The 20,232-nt window shown below is 51.3% G+C and overlaps 1 protein-coding gene across 10 annotated transcripts in view; it reads left to right on the top strand.

Annotated features, from left to right (window-relative positions):
* agxt2 (alanine--glyoxylate aminotransferase 2) overlaps positions 1–14,402 on the top strand; it is a 63,572-nt gene extending 49,170 nt beyond the window's left edge. For 8 of the 10 annotated variants that reach the window (XM_072257483.1, XM_072257479.1, XM_072257484.1 and 5 more), the window contains 7 exons: positions 9,586–9,692; positions 10,385–10,477; positions 10,874–11,006; positions 11,320–11,408; positions 11,857–12,006; positions 12,359–12,457; positions 13,054–14,402. In XM_072257483.1, coding sequence (XP_072113584.1) covers positions 9,586–9,692; positions 10,385–10,477; positions 10,874–11,006; positions 11,320–11,408; positions 11,857–12,006; positions 12,359–12,457; positions 13,054–13,167 — 785 coding nt within the window. In that variant the 3' untranslated portion in view covers positions 13,168–14,402. Of the gene's footprint in view, positions 1–9,585; positions 9,693–10,384; positions 10,478–10,873; positions 11,007–11,319; positions 11,409–11,856; positions 12,007–12,358; positions 12,458–13,053 lie in introns of those variants that run through there. The other 2 variants (XM_072257486.1, XM_072257487.1) reach the window with 2 other exon arrangements.
* Positions 14,403–20,232: the final 5,830 nt, after the last annotated feature.

Here is a 20,232-nt window from a genome sequence, read left to right as displayed (position 1 = left end):
GTATGTGAGAGTGTGTGAGTGTGTGTGTGAGAGGATGTGTGTGAGAGTGACTGTGTGTGTGAGAGGTGTAAATGTGTGTGAGAGAGTGACTGTGTGTGTGAGAGGGTGTGAATGTGAGTGAGAGAGTGACTGTGTGTGTGACAGGGTGTGAATGTGTGTGATAGAGTGACTGTGTCAGAGGGTGTGTGTGTGAGAGAGTGTGAGTGTGTGTGAGAGAGTGAGTGTGTGTGAGAGTGAGTGTGTGTGTGTGAAGGTGTGAGGGTGTGAGAGAGTGTGTGTGTGAGAGAGTGTGTGTGTGAGAGAGGGTGTGTGTGAGAGTGACTGTGTGTGTGAGAGGTGTGAATGTCTGTGAGGGAGTGACTGTGTGTGTGAGAGGTGTGAATGTCTGTGAGGGAGTGACTGTGTGTGTGAGAGGTTGTGAATGTGTGTGAGAGAGTGAGTGTGTATGAGAGAGTGAGTGTGTGTGAGAGTGTGTGTGAGAGAGTGACTGTGTGTGAGAGGGTGTGAGTGTGTGTGAGAGAGTGACTGTGTGCGAGAGTGTGTGTGTGTGTGTGTATGTGAGAGTGGGCCTGTGTGTGTGAGAAGGTGTGTGTCAGAGTGAATGTGTGTGAGAGGTGTGAGTGTGTGTGAGAGAGGGAATGTGTGTGTGAGAGGGTGTGTGAGATAGTGAATGTGTGTGTGAGATGGTGTGAATGAGTGTGAGAGGGTGTATGTGTGAGAGAGTGAGTGTGTGTGTGAGAGAGTGAGTGTGAGTGCATGTGAGAGAGGGTGTGAGTGCATGTGAGAGAGTGAGTGTGCATGTGAGAGAGTGAGTGGGCGTGTGTGAGAGGGTATGAGTGTGTGTGAGAGGATGTGTGTGTGAGAGAGTGTGTGTGAGAGAGTGACTGTGTGTGTGAGAGAGTGAGTGTGTGTGAGAGTGAGTGTGTGTGTGAGAGCATGTGAATGTGTGTGTGAGAGAGTGATTGTGTGTGTGAGAGAGTGAGTGTGTGTGAGAGAGGGACTGTGTGTGAGAGAGTGTGTGTGAGAGAGTGACTGTGTGTGTGAGGGCATGTGAGTATGTGTGAGAGAGTGAATGTCTGTGAGAGAGTGACTGTGTGTGTGAGAGATTGAGTGTGTGTGTGTGACAGGGTGTGAGTGTGTGAGGGAGAGAGTGAGTGTGTGTGTGAGAGGGTGAGTGTGTGTGAGAGAGTGAGTGTGTGTGTGTGTGAGAGAGGGTGTTAATGTGTGTGAGAGAGTGAATGTGCTTGTGAGAAAGTGAGTGTGTGTGTGAGAGGGCGTGAGTGTGTATGAGAGGATGTGTGTGTGAGAGAGTGACAGTGTGTGTGAGAGGGTGTGAATGTGTGTGAGAGGGTCACTGTGTGAGAGGGTGTGTGTGTGTGAGAGAGCGTGTGTGTGAGAGAGTGTGAGTGTGTGTGAGAGTGAGTGTGTGTGAGAGAGTGAGTGTGTGTGTGTGTGAGAGAGGGTGTGAGTGTGTGTGAGAGAGTGAATGTGCTTGTGAGAGAGTGAGTGTGTGTGTGAGAGGGCGTGAGTGTGTATGAGAGGATGTGTGTGTGAGAGAGTGACAGTGTGTGTGAGAGGGTGTGAATGTGTGTGAGAGAGTCACTGTGTGAGAGGGTGTGTGTGTGTGAGAGAGCGTGTGTGTGAGAGAGTGTGAGTGTGTGTGAGAGTGAGTGTGTGTGAGAGAGTGAGTGTGTGTGTGTGTTAGGGTGTGAGGGTGTGTGAGAGAGTGATTGTGTGTGTGAGAGAGTGAGTGTGTGTGTGAAAGGGTGTCTGTGAGAGTGACTGTGTGTGTGAGAGGTGTGAATGTGTGTGAAGGAGTGACTGTGTGTGTGAGAGGGTGTGAATGTGTGTGAGAGAGTGACTGTGTGTGTGAGAGGGTGTCAGTGTGTGTGAGAGACTGAGTGTGTGTGAGAGTGGGAGCGTGTGTGTGAGAGAGTGTGTGTGAGAGAGTGACTGTGTGTGTGAGACAGTGACTGTGTGTGTGAGAGGGTGTGAGTGTGTGTGAGAGAGTGAATGTGTGTGAGAGGGTGTGAGTGTGTGTGTGAGAGAGTGTGTTTGTGTATGTGCGAGTGTGTGAGTTTATGTGTGAGAGTGAGTGTGTATGAGAGAGTGACCGTGTGTGTGAGATGGTGTGAATGAGTGTGAGAGGGTGTATGTGTGAGAGAGTGATTGTGTGTGTGAGAGAGTGTGAGTGCGTGAGAGAGTGAGTGTGTGTGTGAGAGTGTGTGTGAGAGAGTGAATGTGAGTGCATGTGAGAGAGGGTGTGAGTGCATGTGAGAGAGTGAGTGTGCATGTGAGAGAGTGAGTGGGTGTGTGTGAGAGGGTATGAGTGTGTGTGAGAGGATGTGTGTGAGAGAGTGTGTGTGAGAGAGTGACTGTGTGAGAGGGTGTGTGTGTGAGAGAGAGTGTGTGTGTGAGAGTGAGTGTGTATGAGAGAGTGAGTGTGTGTATGTGTATGTGAGAGTGGGTCTGTGTGTGTGAGAAGGTGTGTGTGAGAGTGAATGTGTGTGAGAGGTGTGAGTGTGTGTGAGAGAGGGAATGTGTGTGTGAGAGGGTGTGTGAGAGAGTGACTGTGTGTGTGAGATGGTGTGAATGAGTGTGAGAGGGTGTATGTGTGAGAGAGTGAGTGTGTGTGTGAGGGAGTGAGTGTGTGTGTTAGAGGGTATGAGTGTGTGTGACAGAGTGAGTGTGTGTGTGAGAGGGTGTGAGTGCGTCAGAGAGTGAGTGTGTGTGTGAGAGTGTGTGCGAGAGAGTGTGAGTGCATGTGAGAGAGTGAGTGTGCATGTGAGAGAGTGAGTGGGTGTGTGTGAGAGGGTATGAGATTGTGTGAGAGGATGTGTGTGTGAGAGTGTGACTGTGTGTGTGAGAGGGTGTGAGTGTGTGTGAGAGACTGAGTGTCTGTGAGAGTGAGTGTGTGTGTGAGAGCATGTGAATGTGTGTGTGAGAGAGTGATTGTGTGTGTGAGAGAGTGATTGTGTGTGTGAGAGGGTGTGTGTGTGAGAGAGTGAGTGTGTGAGTGTGTGTGGGTGTGAGGGTGTGTGAGAGAGTGACTGTGTGTGTGTGAGAGTGACTGTGTGTGTGAGAGGGTGTGAGTGTGAGAGAGTGAGTGTGTGTGAGAGTTAGTGTGCCTGTGTGAGAGCATGTGAGTGTGAGTGAGAGTGTGTGTTTGTGTATGTGAGAGTGTGTGAGTGTGTGAGTGAGAGGATGTGTGTGAGAGTGACTGTGTGTGTGAGAGGTGTAAATATGTGTGAGAGAGTGACTGTGTGTGTGAGAGGGTGTGAATGTGTGTGAGAGAGTGACTATGTGTGTGACAGGGTGTGAATGTGTGTGATAGAGTGACTGTGTCAGAGGGTGTGTGTGTGAGAGTGTGTGTGTGAGAGAGTGTGAGTGCCTGTGTGAGAGAGTGAGTGTGTGTGAGAGAGTGAATGTGTGTGATAGGGTGTGAGGGTGTGAAAGGGAGAGTGTGTGTGTGAGGGAGTGAGTGTGTGTGAGAGAGTGGGTGTGTGTGCATGCGTGTGAGAGTGACTGTGTGTGTGAGAGATTGACTGTGTGTGTGAGAGGGTGTGAGTGTGTGTGAGAGAGTGACTGTATGTGAGAGAGTGAGTGTGTGTGAGAGAGTGTGTGTGTGTATGTGAGAGTGTGTGTGTGAGAGTGACTGTGTGTGTGAGAGGTGTGAATGTGTGTGAGAGAGTGACTGTGTGTGAGAGTGTGTGAATGTGTGTGAGAGAGTGACTGTGTGTGAGAGGGTGTAAATGTGTGTGAGAGAGTGACTGTTTGTGTGAGAGGGTGTGTGTGTGCGTGACAGAGTGAGTGTGTGAGAGAGGGAGTGAGTGTGCGAGAGAATGAATGTGTGTGTGAGAGGGTGTGTGTGTGAGAGAGTGAGTGTGAGTGCGTGTGAGAGAGGGCGTGAGTGCGTGTGAGAGAGTGAGTGTGTGTGTGTGAGAGGGTGAGAGTGTGCGTGAGACGGTGTGAGTGTGTGGGAGAGAATGTGTGTGTGAGAGAGTTACTGTGTGTGTGAGATGGTGTGAGTGTGTGTGACAAAGTGAGTGTGTGTGTGAGAGGCTGTGAGTGCCTGAGAGAGTGAGTGTGTGTGTGAGAGAGAGTGAATGTGAGTGCATGTGAGAGGGTGTGAGTGCATGTGAAAGAGTGAGTGTGCATGTGAGAGAGTGACTGTGTGTGAGAGGGTGTGAGTGTGTGTGAGAGTGTGTGCGTGTGTGAGAGAGTGTGTGCGTGTGTGAGAGAGTGAGTGTGTGTAAGAGAGTGAGTGAGTGTGTGTGTGAGAGAGTGACTGTGTGTCTGAGAGAGTTACTGTGTGTGTGAGAGGTGTGTGTGTGAGAGAGAGAGTGAATGTGTGTGAGAGGGTGTGAGTGTGTGTGAGAGTGTGTGTGTATGAGAGAGTGAGTGTGTGTGAGAGAGTGAGTGTGTGTGTGTGGGAGTGACTGTGTGTGTGAGAGAGTGACTGTGTGTGTGAGAGGGAGTGTGTGTGAGAGAGTGAATGTGTGTGAGAGGGTGAGAGTGTGTGTGAGAGTGTGTGTGTGTGAGAGAGTGAGTGTGTGTGAGAGAGTAAGTGTGTGTGTGGGAGTGACTGTGTGTGTGAGAGAGTGACTGTGTGTGCGCGAGAGTGACTATGTGCGTGAGAGTGTGAGTGGTGTGTGAGAGAGTGTGCAAGAGAGTGACTTTGTGTGTGAGAGAGTGACTGTGTGTGTGAGAGAGTGAGTGTGTGTGGGAGAGTGCCTGGGTGTGTGAGAGAGTGAATGTGTGTGATAGGTTGTGAGTGTGTGAAAGGGAGAGTGAGTGTGTGTGCATTTGTGTGAGAGTGACTGTGTGTGTGAGAGAGTGACTGTGTGTGGGAGAGGGTGTGAGTGTGTGTGAGAGAGTGACTGTGTATGTGAGAGTGTGTGTGTGTGTGTGTGTGTGAGAGTGTGTGTGTGTATGTGAGAGTGTGTGTGAGGGTGTGTGTGAGAGTGACTGTGTGTGTGAGAGTGTGTGAATGTGTGTGAGAGAGTGACTGTGTGTGTGAGAGGGTGTAAATGTGTGTGAGAGAGAGACTGTGTGTGTGAGAGGGTCTGTGTGTGTGACAGAGTGAGTGTGTGAGAGAGGGAGTGAGTGTGCGAGAGAATGAGTGTGTGTGAGAGAGTGAGTGTGAGTGCGTGTGAGAGAGGGTGTGACTGTGTGTGAGAGAGTGAGTGTGTGTGTGAGAGTGTGTGTGTGTGAGAGAGAGACTGAGTGTGTGTGAGAGAGTGAGTGTGTGTGTGAGAGGGTGTGTGTGAGAATCACTGTGTGTGTGAGAGGTGTGAATGTGTGTGAGTGTGACTGTGTGTGTGAGAGGATGTGAGTGTGTGTGAGGGAGTGACTGTGTGTGTGAGAGAGTGTCTGTGTGTGTGAGAGTGAGTGTGTGTGTGAGTGGGTGTGTGTGAGAGTGACTGTGTGTGTGTGAGAGCTGTGAATGTGTGTGAGAGAGTGACTGTGTGTGTGAGAGGGTGTGAATGTGTGTGAGAGAGTGATTGTGTGTATGAGAGGGTGTGAATGTGTGTGAGAGAGTGACTGTGTGTGTGAGAGGGTGTGTGAGTGAGAGAGTGTGTGTGTGAGAGAGTGTGAGTGTGTGTGTGTGTGAGAGGGTGTGAGTGTGTGTGAGAAAATGAGTGTGTGTGTGAGAGGGTGTGTGTGTGAGAGAGTGAGTGTGTGAGAGAGTGAGTGTGTATGTGAGAGTGACTGTGTGTGAGAGAGTGTGTGTGTGTGAGAGAGTGTGTGTATGTGAGAGTGGGTGTGTGTGTGAGAGGTTGTGTGTGAGAGTGACTGTGTGTGTGAGAGGTGTGTATGTGTGTGAGAGAGTAACTGTATGTGTGAGAGAGTGACTGTGTGTGTGAGGGTGTCAGTGTGTGTGACAGTGAGTGTGTGTGAGAGAGTGAGTGTGTGTGTGAGAGAGTGACTGTGTGTGAGAGATGTGAGTGTGTGTGTGAGAGTGAGTGTGTGTGAGTGAGAGTGAATCTGTGTGAGAGGGTGTGAGTGTGTGTGTGTGTGTCAGAGAGTAACTGTGTGAGAGAGTGTGTGTGTGAGAGTGACTGTGTGTGAGAGGGTGTGAGTGTGTGAGAGAGTGTGTGTGTGAGAGAGTGAGTGTGTGTGTGAGAGGGTGTGAATGTGTGTGAGAGGGTGTGAATGTGTGTGATATAGTGACTGTGTGAGGGGGGTGCGTGTGTGTGATAGAGTGTGAGTGTGTGTGTGTGTGAGTGTGTGAGTGTGTGAGAGAGTGAGTGTGTGAGAGAATGAGTGTGTGTGAGAGAGTGACTGTGTGTGTGAGAGAGTGACTGTGTGTGAGAGTGTGTGTGTGTGTATGTGAGAGAGTGAGTGTGTGTGTGTGTGGGAGGGTGTGAGTGTGTGTGAGAGAGTGACTGTGAGTGTGAGAAGGTGTGAGTATTTGAGAGAGTGAGTGTGTGAGAGGGTGAGTGTGTGTGAGAGAGTAACTGTATGCGTGAGAGAGTGACTGTGTGTGTGAGAGGGTGTGAATATGTGTGAGAGAGTGACTGTGTGTGTGTGAGAGAGTGAGTGTGTGTGTGTGAGAGAGAGAATGAGTGTGTGTGTGAGAGGGTGTTAGTGTGTGAGAGAGTGAGTGTGTGAGAGAGTGAGTGTGTGTGTGAGAGAGAGTGAGTGTGTGTGTGTGAGAGAGGGTGTGAGTGTGTGTGAGACTGTGTGTGTGTGTGTGTGTGTGTGTGTGTGTGTGTGTGTGTGTGTGTGTGAGGGTGTGAGGGTGTGTGGGAGAGTTATTGCATGTGTGAGAGAGTGAGTGTGTGTGTGAGAGGGTGTGAGTGTGTGTGAGAGTGAGTGTGTGTGTGAGAGAGTGGGTATGTATGTGTGAGAAATGTCTATCTGCAGTGGAAACGTCTAAGGGTGAGGGAAATGTCTAGGTGGGGTAATGTCTATCGGTAGGGAAATGGCTGTTGGTGGGAGAAATGTCTCAGGGGAAATGTCTGAGGGTGGGGGAATATCTGTGGGGGAAATGTCTGAGGGTGGGGAAATATCTGTGGGGAAACATCTATCAGTAGAGAAGGTCTGTCTGTAGGGCAAATGACTGTCCGTGGGGGTGAAGGCTGTAGAGAAATGTCTGTTTCTGGGGGAAATATCTGCCTGTGGGGGAATGTCTGTCTTTCGGGAAATGTCAGCCTGTGGGAAAATGTCTTTCTGTGGAGAAATTTCTGTCCATGCGGAAATATCTGTCTGTAGGGGAAATGTCTGTCTGTGGCGGAAACATCTTTCTGTGGGGTAAATGTATCTCAGTGGGGAGCAGGTCTGTCTTTTGTGCAAATGTATGTCTGTGGAGGAAATATCTATCTGTGGCAAAATCACTAACTGCAGGGGTAATATCTTTCTGTGTGGGAAATGTCTTTCAGTGGCGAGCTTGTCTGTAGGAGAAATGTCTGTCTGCGAGGGAAATGTCTGTCTGCAGTGTATATATCTGCCTGTGTGGGTAATGTCTGCCTGTGGGTGAAATGTCTGTTTGTGGGGAAAATGGCTGTGGGGAAATGCCTACCTATGGGAGAAATGTCCATGCGGAAATGTCTGTGGGAGAAATACCTGTCCGTGGAGAATTGTCTGTGGGGGAAATGTCTCCCTCTGGGGGAAATGTCTGCCTGAGGGAATTGTCTGTGTGGAAATATCTGTCTCTGGGGGAAATGGCTGCCTGAGGGGGAAATGTCTATCTGTGGCAGAAATGTCTGTGGTGAATGTCTGTCCGTGGGGAAATATCTGTCTGCGGGGGAAATGTCTGTGGGGAAATATCTGTCTGTCAGGTAAATGCCTGTCTGTTAGAGTAATGTCTGTCTGTGGTGAAATGTCTGTGGGTGAGATCTCACTCTGTGGGGAAATGCCTCTCTGTGGAGGAAATGTCTGTCTGTGGGGAATATGCATGCAGGGCGAACATCAGTCTGTGGCGATCTGTTTGAGCGGAAATATCTGTGGGGGAATATCTGTCCGTGGGTTAAATCTCTGTCTATGTGGGTAATGTCCATCTGTGGGGGAAATGTCTGCCGGTGGGAGTAATTTTTGTCTTTGGTGGAAATGTCTGTGGGATAATATCTGTCTGTACGGAAATGTCTGTGGGGGAAATATCTCTCTATGGGGAAATGTCTCTCTGTGTGGGAAATGTCCATCAGTGGGGAGCTGTTTTTTTGTGGGGAAATGTCTGTGTGTGTGGGACTGACTGAGGAAATATCTGTGGGGGAAATGTCTATCTGTGGGGGAATGTTTCTCTTTGGGGAAAATGTCTCAGGGGGAAATGTCTGTCTGTGAGGAAATGTCTGTCTATGAGGGAAATGTATGTGGGGAAATGTCTGCAGAGGAATGTCTATCAGGGAAATGTCTGTCTGTGAGGAAATGTCTGTCTATGAGGGAAATGTCTGTGGGGAAATGTCTGCAGAGGAATGTCTATCAGGGAAATGTCTGTCTATGAGGGAAATGTCTGTGGGGAAATGTCTGCAGAGGAATGTCTATCAGGGAAATGTCTGTTTGTGGGAAAATGTCTGTTGGGAATTGTCTGTCTGTGGGGAAAATGTCTGTCTCTGGGGGAAACATCCGTCTTTGGAGAAAATGTCAGTGGGGAAATGTCTGCCTATTGTGGAAACGTCTGCCTGATGTGGAAACGTCTGTGGGGAAAAGTTTGTTGGTGGGGAAATATCTATCAGTAGGGGAAATGCCTGGCAGTGGACAAACCATCTATTAGTCAGCATTCTGGGTTTAGTGGCCATAACTATTAGTTTAAAAATAAGTTTTGTTGTCTGGCCCATGGCTTAGGGTCCTGAACAGGGGCAGAGTAAATTTTGGAACCTTTGTACAGGATCTTGCAGTAGTGACTGGGTGTGAGAGTCTGAGAAATAGGAAGCCATTTAAGCAGTTCAGGGCTGCATTTTCCTATACGTGGAAGGGTGCGGCAGGCTGCTTTTCAGGAACCCTGGCTGGCCTGAGGCTCTAGATCAAAGAGGTATGCGTTGTGCATGTGGAACGTCTAAAGTGGTTCACTTGATGACGACAAGTGCAAAATGCACTTTGAGGGCAAAACAAGGAATGTTGGGGATCTGGCAGGCACAGTGATGCAAAATACCAAATGCAAAAGGTTGGTTATCCTAAAAGCAAAGGTCCCCTTGAAGACTGGCACAGGGGCAAGGTATTGGTACCATCTCGAATGCCACTACACACTCCAGGAGTGCCAGCACAGAAGCGCCACCTTCACTAAACTGGATTTAATTCGGGGGGGGGGGGGTTGGTGATGAGAGGGCAGGCTCGGGAGTGAACGGTGGGTGTGGAGTTTCTGGTATAGACGGTAAAGGATTGGTGGGTGAGTGAGGGAGCAGGGTGGGTGGGGGAGCGAGAGTAGACGAGGTGTGAAGTGTGGCTTTCGAGGGTGAAGGGCAGGTGGGTGAGTGAGGGAAGGGTGGGGAATGGAGGGTGGTTGGGCTGGTGAGCAGGGGGCAGCGAGGGAAGTGAAGCGTGGGTGGGTGGGTGAGGGTGAAGGGGTTCAGTAAGGAGTGGGGGGTCAGTCAGCACACCGGTGTGGTGATGAAGTCCTGCTCTGTCAACATTCTGCTTCTCCTCCAGACACAGGAGAGTGCCAGGCCAGGGAGGCCTACCTGTCCGAGTTCCGGGAGCTGCTGCTTTCTGCTGCGCCTCTCCGACTCGCCGGTTTCATCGCTGAGCCCATCCAGGTGACAGGCAGTGTGGGAGTGGGCAGGGGCTGGCGGAGGGGGAGCGGGTTAGATGGTGGAGGAGGGTAGGTGATTGAGGATGAGGAGAGAGGTAGGGAGGATGAACGGAGTATGGAGTGATGAGGTAGAGGGGAATGGGGTCAGAAGGTTCAGAGAGATGCAGGTGACGGAGAGGGAGGGGTGGTGGGGATAAGGGTGGGAAGGATGATTATGACAGGAATCGAGAGGGGATTACGGAGAGGGAGGGGAAGGATGATGGGGAGTGGGTCAGTGAGGGTGAGAATTGGGGTGGGGGCACCTGGGTCTACTGTGAAAGGAAGGGGAGGACACAGAACCCCCAATTTACAGAAATCCACCAGCGTTTGTGGCCATTCCGTCCACTGTGGTTGTGCTAACCATCTCACGACTCAGGCCCATCTATAAAGCCGGTGGGGCTTGCACCCCTACCTTCCTCCCACAGCTCCATACCTTCTTTCTCACACATTCCCCATCCTCGCCCCACAGGAGCAGAAACCCTCGCACAGCCAATCTTCTAGCTGCAGCAACCTGAGTTGGGATCGCTGCTGCCAGCTTGCTCCCCAGTGTAACAGGCAAAATTCAGAAAGGCCGGAGTCCGTGGGGAATGGAGGTACAGGGAACGGGTGGTAAGGTCTTCTGGCTCTCTGTGCTCACCCCATCCTTGGTCCCCACAGGGAGTGAACGGTGTGGTGCAGTATCCGCGGGGCTTCCTTAGCGAGGCCGCCAACATCGTCCGCGCCAGAGGAGGCCTCTATATCTCTGACGAGGTGGGCAGCGGCGGGCCACGTGGTCATCCCACATGATCACGAGTACACGTGTTGGGCGTCTTGGTTTCCACGTGTCCGGTCACCACAGGAGGGACGGTTTCACGTTATGCGCCGTGCATGACGTTTTGTCCCACGCGTTCTGGCGTAGGTGGGGTCTTTACCACGTGGTTGGACGTCACGTGGGTCTTTAATCCCATGTGTTCAGGCGCAGCTGGGGTGGGGTCACGATGGTTGTCACGTGACCTGGGGTCCCGCGTGATTGAGCATGGCGCAGTGTCCCACGTGATCAGGGTTACGCGGGCTGGGGTTATCCCACGTGGTCGGTGTCCGTTCCCACGCCCTCCCGCGGGATGAACTTTGACCACCCACTGACCCCCCCCTAACCTTTTGCCTCAGGTGCAGACGGGTTTCGGACGCTTGGGGAGCCACTTCTGGGGCTTCCAGAGCCTCGGGGTAACCCCCGACATCATCACCACGGCAAAGGGCATAGCCAACGGCTTCCCCATGGGGGCCGTGGTCACCACACCAGGTGAGAGGAAGGTCGCCCCGGGCTCCGCTGCATTGACCCACTGGCCTACAGACATACCCTGACCACGCTCACCCCCAGGCCCCTACCCCGCACACAGACTCTTAACTGGTCCCTCGTTGTCTGGGATGTGGGTTTACTGGAAGAATTTCCACTGTCGAGACAGTTCGCCGGTGGTTCCCAGGGCTGGGGGTTGGAATACAGGAAGAGTGCCCCGGGGTAGGAGTCGGGAGAGGGGAAGGGGGAAGGAACTTCGTCGGGGGAGAGGGGAGGGATGAATGGGTACCGCCTCTCCTCCTCTACTGCCGTTTTACAGATATCGCCGCCTGCATGGGTGAAGCCCTCAGCTTCAACACGTTCGGCGGGGGCCCGCTGGCCTGTGCGATCGGATCCGCCGTCCTCCAGGTGACCGCCGGGGAGAGGGCGGGGGCCGGGCGGAATGAGAGTGGACGGGCTGACGGGGGGGGGGGGGGGGCGCTCACGGAAACTGTACTGCCTCAATATACACGGAACGTGTGCATCCTCGGCGCTGGGTCGAGTACGCAAAGTGCGAGAGCGTGTGCCAGCGCTGTGATGGGTCTTTGTGCCCGGTCAGTGGGCTGTCGCCAGCGGGGTCCTTGTGCCCGGTCAGTGGGCTGTCGCCAGCGGGGTCCTTGTGCCCAGTCAGTGGGCTGTCGCCAGCGGGGTCCTTGTGCCCGGTCGGTGGGATGACCCTCTGCTGGCCCGTGGGCTGAGGCTCTGCGGGTCCATGACATGTGCTCGTTCCGTGGGCTGGCGCTCTGCGGGTCCGTGGGCTGACGCTCTGCAGGATCCTCGCACACGGTCCGTGGGCTGACGCTCTGCGGGTCCACAGGTGATCGACGAGGAGGGACTGATGCAGAACGCCGAGGCCCGAGGCACCGATCTGATGCTACAGCTCAGCGACCTGCGGAAGGAGTTCGAGGTGGTGGGAGACGTGCGCGGCAAGGGGCTGATGGTCGGCCTGGAGCTGGTGCGCAGTAAGGTGAGCGCGGCCAGCGCAGTCGATGTGCATGGTTGGACTGGCGGGCGGGGACAGAACCAAGTGACGATGGCGCGGGGAAGTGGGAGATGTTCCCATCCCACACCCGTCCCTAACAATACCCATTTCCGGCTGTACCCCGGCCGACAGCCCGGAAACCTTTCTCCCCGTGCGGCACACACACCCAGCTCGCAGTCTGGACCCCACGAACACACGGGGGCTGGTGCAGGTATACCGAGTGGCCGGTCAGTCTCTATGACCTCCTCTGTCCTGGGGGAGTATTAAACCTTTGAAAGCCCCCGTGACCCGTGACTTCCAGCCTCGGCGTGATGTTGACTGTTGTCTCCTCCGCCAGGAGAGTCGCGAGCCGCTGCCGCCGACGGACATGCGCCGGATCTGGGAGGACTGCAAGGAGATGGGACTGCTACTGGGCATCGGCGGCATTTTCGGACAGGTGACCGGCCCCCGACCCCTGTCCCTCCCCCGTCCGCCCGGCCACCACCCGTCAAACCTTGCCCCAGCTGACCGTTCTGTCGGACTTTTTCCATCCCCGTCCTAAACAAGAGAAAATCTGCAGATGCTGGAGATCCAAGGAACACACACAAAATGCTGGAGGAACTCAGCAGGACAGGCAGCATCTATTGACAAAAGTACAGTCGACATTTCGGCAGGACTGGAGAACGAAGCTGAGGAGTAGATTTAAAAAGGTGGGGTGAGGCGAGGGGGCAACACGAGGTGATAGGTGAAACTTGGTGGGGGGGAGAGATGAAGTGAAGAGCTGGGAAATTTATTGGTGAAAGAGATTCAGGGCTGGAGAGGAGGGAGTCTGATAGGAGAGGACAGAAGGCTCTGGGGGAAACAGAAGTGGGGAGGAGCTCCGGGGGAGGCGATGGGCAGGCCAGAAGATCAGGTCCCCGTCCTGTCTGAGTCTGCCCCTCTTGTCTGACCTTCTCACCTGCCATTTAATCCCTGACCCTCGCCCATCCGTCTTTCTGACCCGTCTGCCTCCCGCCGACCGTCTGTCTGACCGGGGTCTGCTCTCTCCCACAGACGTTCCGTCTCAAACCCCCGATGTGCATCTCCCAGGAGGATGTGGACTTCGCCGTCGCCGTTCTGAGACTAGCGTTGCAGAGACACACTCTGCGCAAATCTGGGGAGGTGTAGCCCCGCTCCCTGTACCGGGCCCCAAACCTGACCTTCACCCTTCCCCGCTTCTTTAACCACCCCCAGCCCCAGGACCACGGACTTATGAGTGGGAAGGCCTCCACTGCATCTCCTTTGTCTGAAAGAATTCTAACAAGCAATCTCTCCCCGTAACGAGACTGATTGTCCTCAACACTGGACGCAGATGTTTGAACTGAAGTCAGGCTAACTGAGGTCAAGCCTCCCCTCCTCATATTTGTGATTTACCCTCCGGGGCTCCTGTATTCTTGAAAGATCACAACGAACGCCTCGCCTCGCCTCGCCTCGCCAGTCTCTTCAGCTGCCCCTTTCAGAACCCTGGGGTGTAGTCCATTGATCCAGCTGAGTTACCGGGTCCAAACACCCCCTCTTTGACAATGGCCACTGCACTGACTTCTGCCCCCTCCCCTGAATTTCTGACACATTCCCGGTGTTTTCCACTGTCGTCCTTATTGGACCCTCCGCCATTTCCCTGTTTCTCATTACTCATTTTAAAGTGTTCCAAAGTCCAAACCTTACACCCCCTCCCCACTCTGTTCCCCTGAACCTCCCCGTCTCCGTAACCCCTCCCACTCCTATACCTCACCCTGTCTCTGTAACCCCTCCCTCTCCTACACCTCCCCGTGTTTCTGTAACCCTCTCCCACTCCTACACCTCCCCGTGTCTCTGTAACCCCGCCTCTCCCCTACACCCCTCCCCGTCTCTGTAACCCTTCCGCTCCCCTGTACCCTACCGTGTCTCTTTAACCCTCTCCCTCTCCTACATCCCTCCCTGTCTCTACAACGCCACCTCTCCCCGTCCCTGCGACCCTCCACTCCCCTATATCCCACCCCTCTCTGTAGCCCATCCCTCTCCGACACCCCTTCCCATTTCTCTAACACCCCCCCGTCTCTGTGACCTCCCCCTCCCCATCCTTGTGATCCCCTTGCTGTCCCCTCTCACCTCCTCATCTCTGTAACCCGTCTCTCCTACACCCCTCTCCATTTCCCTGCCCCTCCTCACTCTCCTACACAACACCCCTCCCCTCCCTGTGGTCCCTTCTCTCCCCCACACCCCTTCCCGTCAATGTAAACGCCTCAGCTGCTGGGACCTGCGCTGGGACCTTCCCCCGTTCTCCATCTCCACCCCGCGCTAATGCTGGGCTTTTCACCGCGACTCACTGCCGCAGAACCGCTTCACCCGTCACACATTCAACACAATAAACAGAGCAACAGTGACTGCCGATTCGCCTGGGTATGTGTTCTGGCTGTAGCGCGTCTGCTTCACAGTCAGAGTTCAACACAGACACCTCACTGTGGAGGGGCGGTACTGAGGGAGGGTCAATAGACAATAGACAATAGGTGCAGGAGTAGGCCATTCAGCCCTTCGAGCCAGCACCGCCATTCACTGTGATCATGGCTGATCATCCACTATCAGTATCCAGTTTCTGCCTTATCTCCATAACCTTTGATTCCGCTATCTTTAAGAGCTCTATCTAATCCAAAGACTTGGCCTCCACTGCCTTCTGAGGCAGAGCATTCCACAGATCCACAAACCTCTGGATGAAAAAGTTTTTCTTCAACTCCGTTCTAAATGGCCTACCCCTTATTCTTAAACTGTGGCCTCTGGTTCTGGACTCCCCCAACATCGGGAACATGCTTCCTGCCTCCAGCGTGTCCAATCCCTTAATAATCTTATATGTTTCAATCAGATCCCCTCTCATTCTTCTAAATTCCAGTATATACAACCCCAGTCACTCCAATCTTTCTACATATGACAGTCCCTCCATCCCGGGAATTAACTTCGTGAACCTACGCTGCACTCCCTCAATAGCAAGAATGTCCTTCCTCAAATTTGGAGACCAAAACTGTACACAGTACTCCAGGTGTGGCCTCACCAGGGCCCTGTACAACTGCAGAAGGACCTCTTTGCTCCTATACTCAACTCCCCTTGTTATGAAGGCCAGGATGCCATTAGCTTTCTTCACTGCCTGCTGTACCTGCATGCTTGCTTTCAGTGACTGAGGAACAAGGACACCTAGATCTCGTTGTACTTCTTCTTTTCCTAACTTGACACCATTCAGATAGTAATCTGCCTTCCTGTTCTTGCCACAAAAGTGGATAACCTCACATTTATCCACATTAAACTGCATCTGTGCATTCTCAACCTGTCCAAGTCACCCTGCATTCTCATAACATCCTCCTCACATTTGACACTGCCACCCAGCTTTGTGTCATCTGCAAATTTGCTAATGTTACTTTTAATTCCTTCATCTTGTCACATACCCCGTGACAGGAATAAAGAACCAGCAGAGATGGAAAACACTTTGGAGTCCAGTATTGCTATAAACTAATAATATTTATTAGTAACGACACAATACAGTAATATAAATGTAGATAAATCAGAAAGGTTAGCAATGATTACATAAAAGTAAGTATATCAGTCAGTGTGGAAATATATATGTTTGAAAAAAAACAAGCTTCGTTAAGTCTAGGGATAAAATACAGACTTACGATGTTGAGTAAAGTTCAGTTCAGTTCAGTTCGTGGTGTTTAGTTGAGTAGTGATGGAGAGAGAGTGAGAGAGAGTTGAGTCTTCAGGTGAGCTGATGCCGTCGATCTTCTCGTCATCCTCCGAAATCCTTTACAAGTCACCGACTGTGACTTTAACCAGGGCGACCGGTTTTCCTGTGGTGGAGCTATCACCCCGGTGAGGGTGGACACATAGACAACTCCCCACCAGTCAACCCCTTCTCCTCCTTCCACTGCAAGAGCGATGGATCGATCCGGCTGATCGATCCTCCAAAACCCACCTTCTCTGTAGGCACAACAATGCTCATTCAGTGTCCAGATCATGTGTCTGAGGTCTGTATCATCTGACCTCCCATTTACCTCACTGTACTGAGCATCAACTGTCATTCAAATAATCCCTCCTTCCTTTGTCTGTGAAGAAATGCAAGCAGGCAACCAGACCTTGAAAGTAACATCAATAATCTGCCTTTGGTCACCATAGCAACTTTCAAGCTGCTCGGTACTGTCTCCAAACCCAATTCAGTAAAAATCCAAAGTTACTTCCAGTGCCATAAAGTGACAGTCCAACTGTTAATCTTTGTCTCTCTCTCTCTTTTCAAAACAAACCATCGGTGGTGAATAACTCTCTTTCTCTCTCTTCGAAAACACAGTTAATAGGGGCACTTCAGGATCCCCTCACAACCTAAATTATTAATGTATATTGTAAATAGCTGCGGTCCCAGCACCGAGCCTTGCGGTACTCCACTGGTCACCACCTGCCATTCTGAAAGGGACCCGTTAATCCCTACTCTTTGTTTCTTGTCTGCCAACTAATTTTCTATCCATGTCGGTACCCTACCCCCAATACCATGTGCTGTAATTTTGCCCACTAATCTCCTATGTGGGACTTTATCAAAGGCTTTCTGAAAGTCCTGGTACACTACATCCACTGGCTTTCCCATGTCCATTTTCATAGTTACATCCTCAAAAAATTCCAGAAGATTAGTCAAGCACGATTTCCCCTTCGTAAATCCATGCTGACTCGGACTGATCCTGTTACTGCTATCCAGATGTATTGTAATCTCATCTTTTATAATTGACTCCAACATCTTCCCCACCACTGATGTCAGACTAACTGGTCTATAATTCCCTGTTTTCTCTCTCCCTCCTTTCTTAAAAAGTGGGATAACATTAGCTACCCTCCAATCCTCAGGAACTGATCCTGTATCTATAGAACATTGGAAAATAATTACCAATGCATCCACGATTTCTAGAGCCACCTCCTTAAGTACCCTGGGGTGCAGACCATCAGGCCCTGGGGATTTATCAGCCTTCAGTCCCATCAGTCTACCCAACACCATTTTCTGTCTAATGTGAATCTCCTTCAGTTCATCTATTACCCTAGGTCATTTGGCCACTATTACATCTAGGAGATTGTTTGTGTCTTCCCTAGTGAAGACGGATCCAGAGTACCTGTTCAACTCATCTGCCATTTCCTTGTTCCCCATAATAAGTTCACCCGTTTCTGTCTTCAAGGGCCCAACTTTGGTCTTAACTAATTTTTTCCTCTTCACATACCTAAAGAAGCTTTTACTATCCTCCTTTATATTCTTGGCTAGCTTGCCTTCGTATCTCATCTTTTCTCCCCGTATTGCCTTTTTAGTTATCCTCTATAGCTCTTTAAAAGTCTCCCAATCCTCTGGCTTCCCACTCATCCTTGCTATGTTATACTTCTTCTCTTTTATTTTCATACTGTCCTTGACTTCCCTTGTCATCCACAGTCGCCCCTTACTCCCCTTAGAATCTTTCTTCCTCTTTGGGTCAATCTATGAGGGGTGGTACTGAGGGAGGGTCAGTCTATGGGGGGCGGTACTGAGGGAGGGTCAGTCTATGGGGTGGCGTTCCTGAGGGAGGGTCACTATGAGGGGTGGTACAGAGGGAGGATCAGTCTATGGGGGGGGCGGTAGTGAGGGAGGGTCAGTCTATGGGGGGGCGGTACTGGGGGAGGGTCACACTGTGGGAGGGGTGGTACTGAGGGAGGGTACACTGAGGAGGGATGTTACTGAGGAAGGGTCACACTGTGGGAGGGGTGGTACTGAGGGAGGGTCACACTGTGGGGTGTGGTACTGAGGGAGGGTCACACTGTGGGAGGGGTGGTACTGAGGGAGAGTCAGACTGTGGGAGGGGTAATACTGAGGGAGGGTCACACTGTGGGAGGGTGGTACTGAGGGAGAGTCACACTGTGGGAGGGGTGGTACTGAGGGAGGGTCACACTGAGGGAGGGTCACACTGTGGGAGGGGTGGTACCGAGGGAGGGTCACACTGTGGGAGGGGTGGTACTGAAGGAGGGTCGGTACTGAGGGGTGGTACTGAGCGAGGGTCACACTGTGGGAGGGGTGGTACTGAGGGAGGGTCACACTGTGGGAGGGGTTGTAATGAGGGAGGGGCACACTGTGGGAGGGGTGGTACCGAGGGAGGGTCACGCTGTAGGAGGGGTGGTACTGAGGGAGGGTACACTGAGGAGGGATGTTACTGAGGAAGGGTCACACTGTGGGAGGGGTGGTACTGAGGGAGGGTCACACTGTGGAGGGTGGTACTGAGGGAGGGTCACACTGTGGGAGGGGTGGTACTGAGGGAGAGTCAGACTGTGGGAGGGGTAATACTGAGGGAGGGTCACACTGTGGGAGGGTGGTACTGAGGGAGGGTCACACTGTGGGGGGTGGTACTGAGGGAGGGTCACACTGTGGGAGGGGTGGTACTGAGAGAGGATACCACTGTGGGATTATTTTGGGAATGAACATTCAAGAACGGTGACGAGGGTGGATGAAGGTGTTGGAGACAGTTGTTTCATCTTTAGCAGAGGACTGCAGCTGTTCTCTTCTTGGAGGAATCAGAATCAGGTTTATTTTCACTGGCATGTGTCGGGAAATCTGTTAACTTTGCAACAGCAGTTCAATGCAATACATAATATAGGAGAAAAAAAGTAAAAATAAATAAGTCAGTCAATTACAGTATGTGTATATTGAATAGATTAAAGAATTGTGCAAAAACAGAAATAATAATATACATTGTAAAAGTGCGATAGTGTCCAAAACTTCAATGTCCATTTAGGAATCAAATGGAAAAGTGGAAGAATCTGTTCCTGAATCACTGAGTGTGTGCCTTAAGGCTTCTGTATCTCCTAAACACAAAATAATCTACAGATGCTGGGGTGAAAGCAACACTCACAACACGCTGGAGGAATTCAGCGAGTCAGGCAGCATCCATGGAAAATATCGGTCGACGTTTCGGGCCGGAACCCTTTGTCAGGACCCTTCGTCTGTATCTCCTACCTGATGGTAACACTGAGAAAAGGACATGCCCTGGATGCTGGAGGTCCTTAATAATGGACGCTGCCTTTCTGAGACACCGCTCCCTGAAGATAGAAACCATAGAAACCACAGCACAGAAACAGGCCTTTTGGCCCTTCTTGGCTGTGCCAAACCATTTTCTGCCTAGTCCCACTGACCTGCACACGGACCATATCCCTCCATACACCTCCCATCCATGTATCTGTCCAATTTATTCTTAAATGTTAAAAAAGAACCTGCATTTACCACCTCATCTGGCAGCTCATTCCATACTCCCACCACTCTCTGTGTGAAGAAGCCCCCCCCCTAATGTTCCCTTTAAACTTTCCCCCTCACCCTTAACCCATGTCCTCTCGTTTTTTTCTCCCCTTGCCTCAGTGGAAAAAGCCTCTTTTCATTCACTCTATCTATTCCCATCATAACTTTATATATCTCTATCAAATCTCCCCTCATTCTTCTACGCTCCAGGGAATAAAACCCTAACCTATTCAACCTTTCTCTGTAACTGAGTTTCTCAAGTCCTGGCAACATCCTTGTAAACCTTCTCTGCACTCTTTCAACCTTATTTATATCCTTCCTGTATTTTGGTGACCAAAACTGAACACAATCCTCCAGATTCGGCCTCACCAATGCTTTATACAGCCCCATCATAACATTACAGCTCTTATACTCAATACTTTGATTAATAAAGGCCAATGTACCAAAAGCTCTCTTTACAACCCTATCTACCCATGACGCCACTTTTAGGGAATTTTGTATCTGTACTCCCAGATCACTCTATTCTACTGCACTCCTCAGTGCCTTACCATTAACCCTGTGTGTTCTACCTTGGTTTGTCCTTCCAACGTGCAATACCTCACACTTGTCTGTATTAATCTCCATCTGCCATTTTTCAGCCCATTTTTTCCAGCTGGTCCAAGTCCCACTGCAAGCTCTGAAAACCTTCCTCACTGTCTACTACACCTCCAATCTTTGTATCATCAGCAAATTTGCTGATCCAATTTACCACATTATCATCCAGATCATTGATATAGATGACAAATAACAATGGACCCAGCACTGATCCCTGTGGCACACCACTAGTCACAGGCCTCCACTCAGAGAAGCAATTCTCTACCACCACTCTCCGGCTTCTTCCATCGAGCCAATGTCTAATCCAATTTACCACCTCTCCATGTATACCCAGCGACTGAATTTTCCTAACTAAC

Source organism: Mobula birostris, chromosome 5 (assembly GCF_030028105.1).
Source record: "Mobula birostris isolate sMobBir1 chromosome 5, sMobBir1.hap1, whole genome shotgun sequence".
Classification (NCBI taxonomy): Eukaryota; Metazoa; Chordata; class Chondrichthyes; order Myliobatiformes; family Myliobatidae; genus Mobula; species Mobula birostris.
This window is presented reverse-complemented; position numbering and strand designations above follow the sequence as displayed.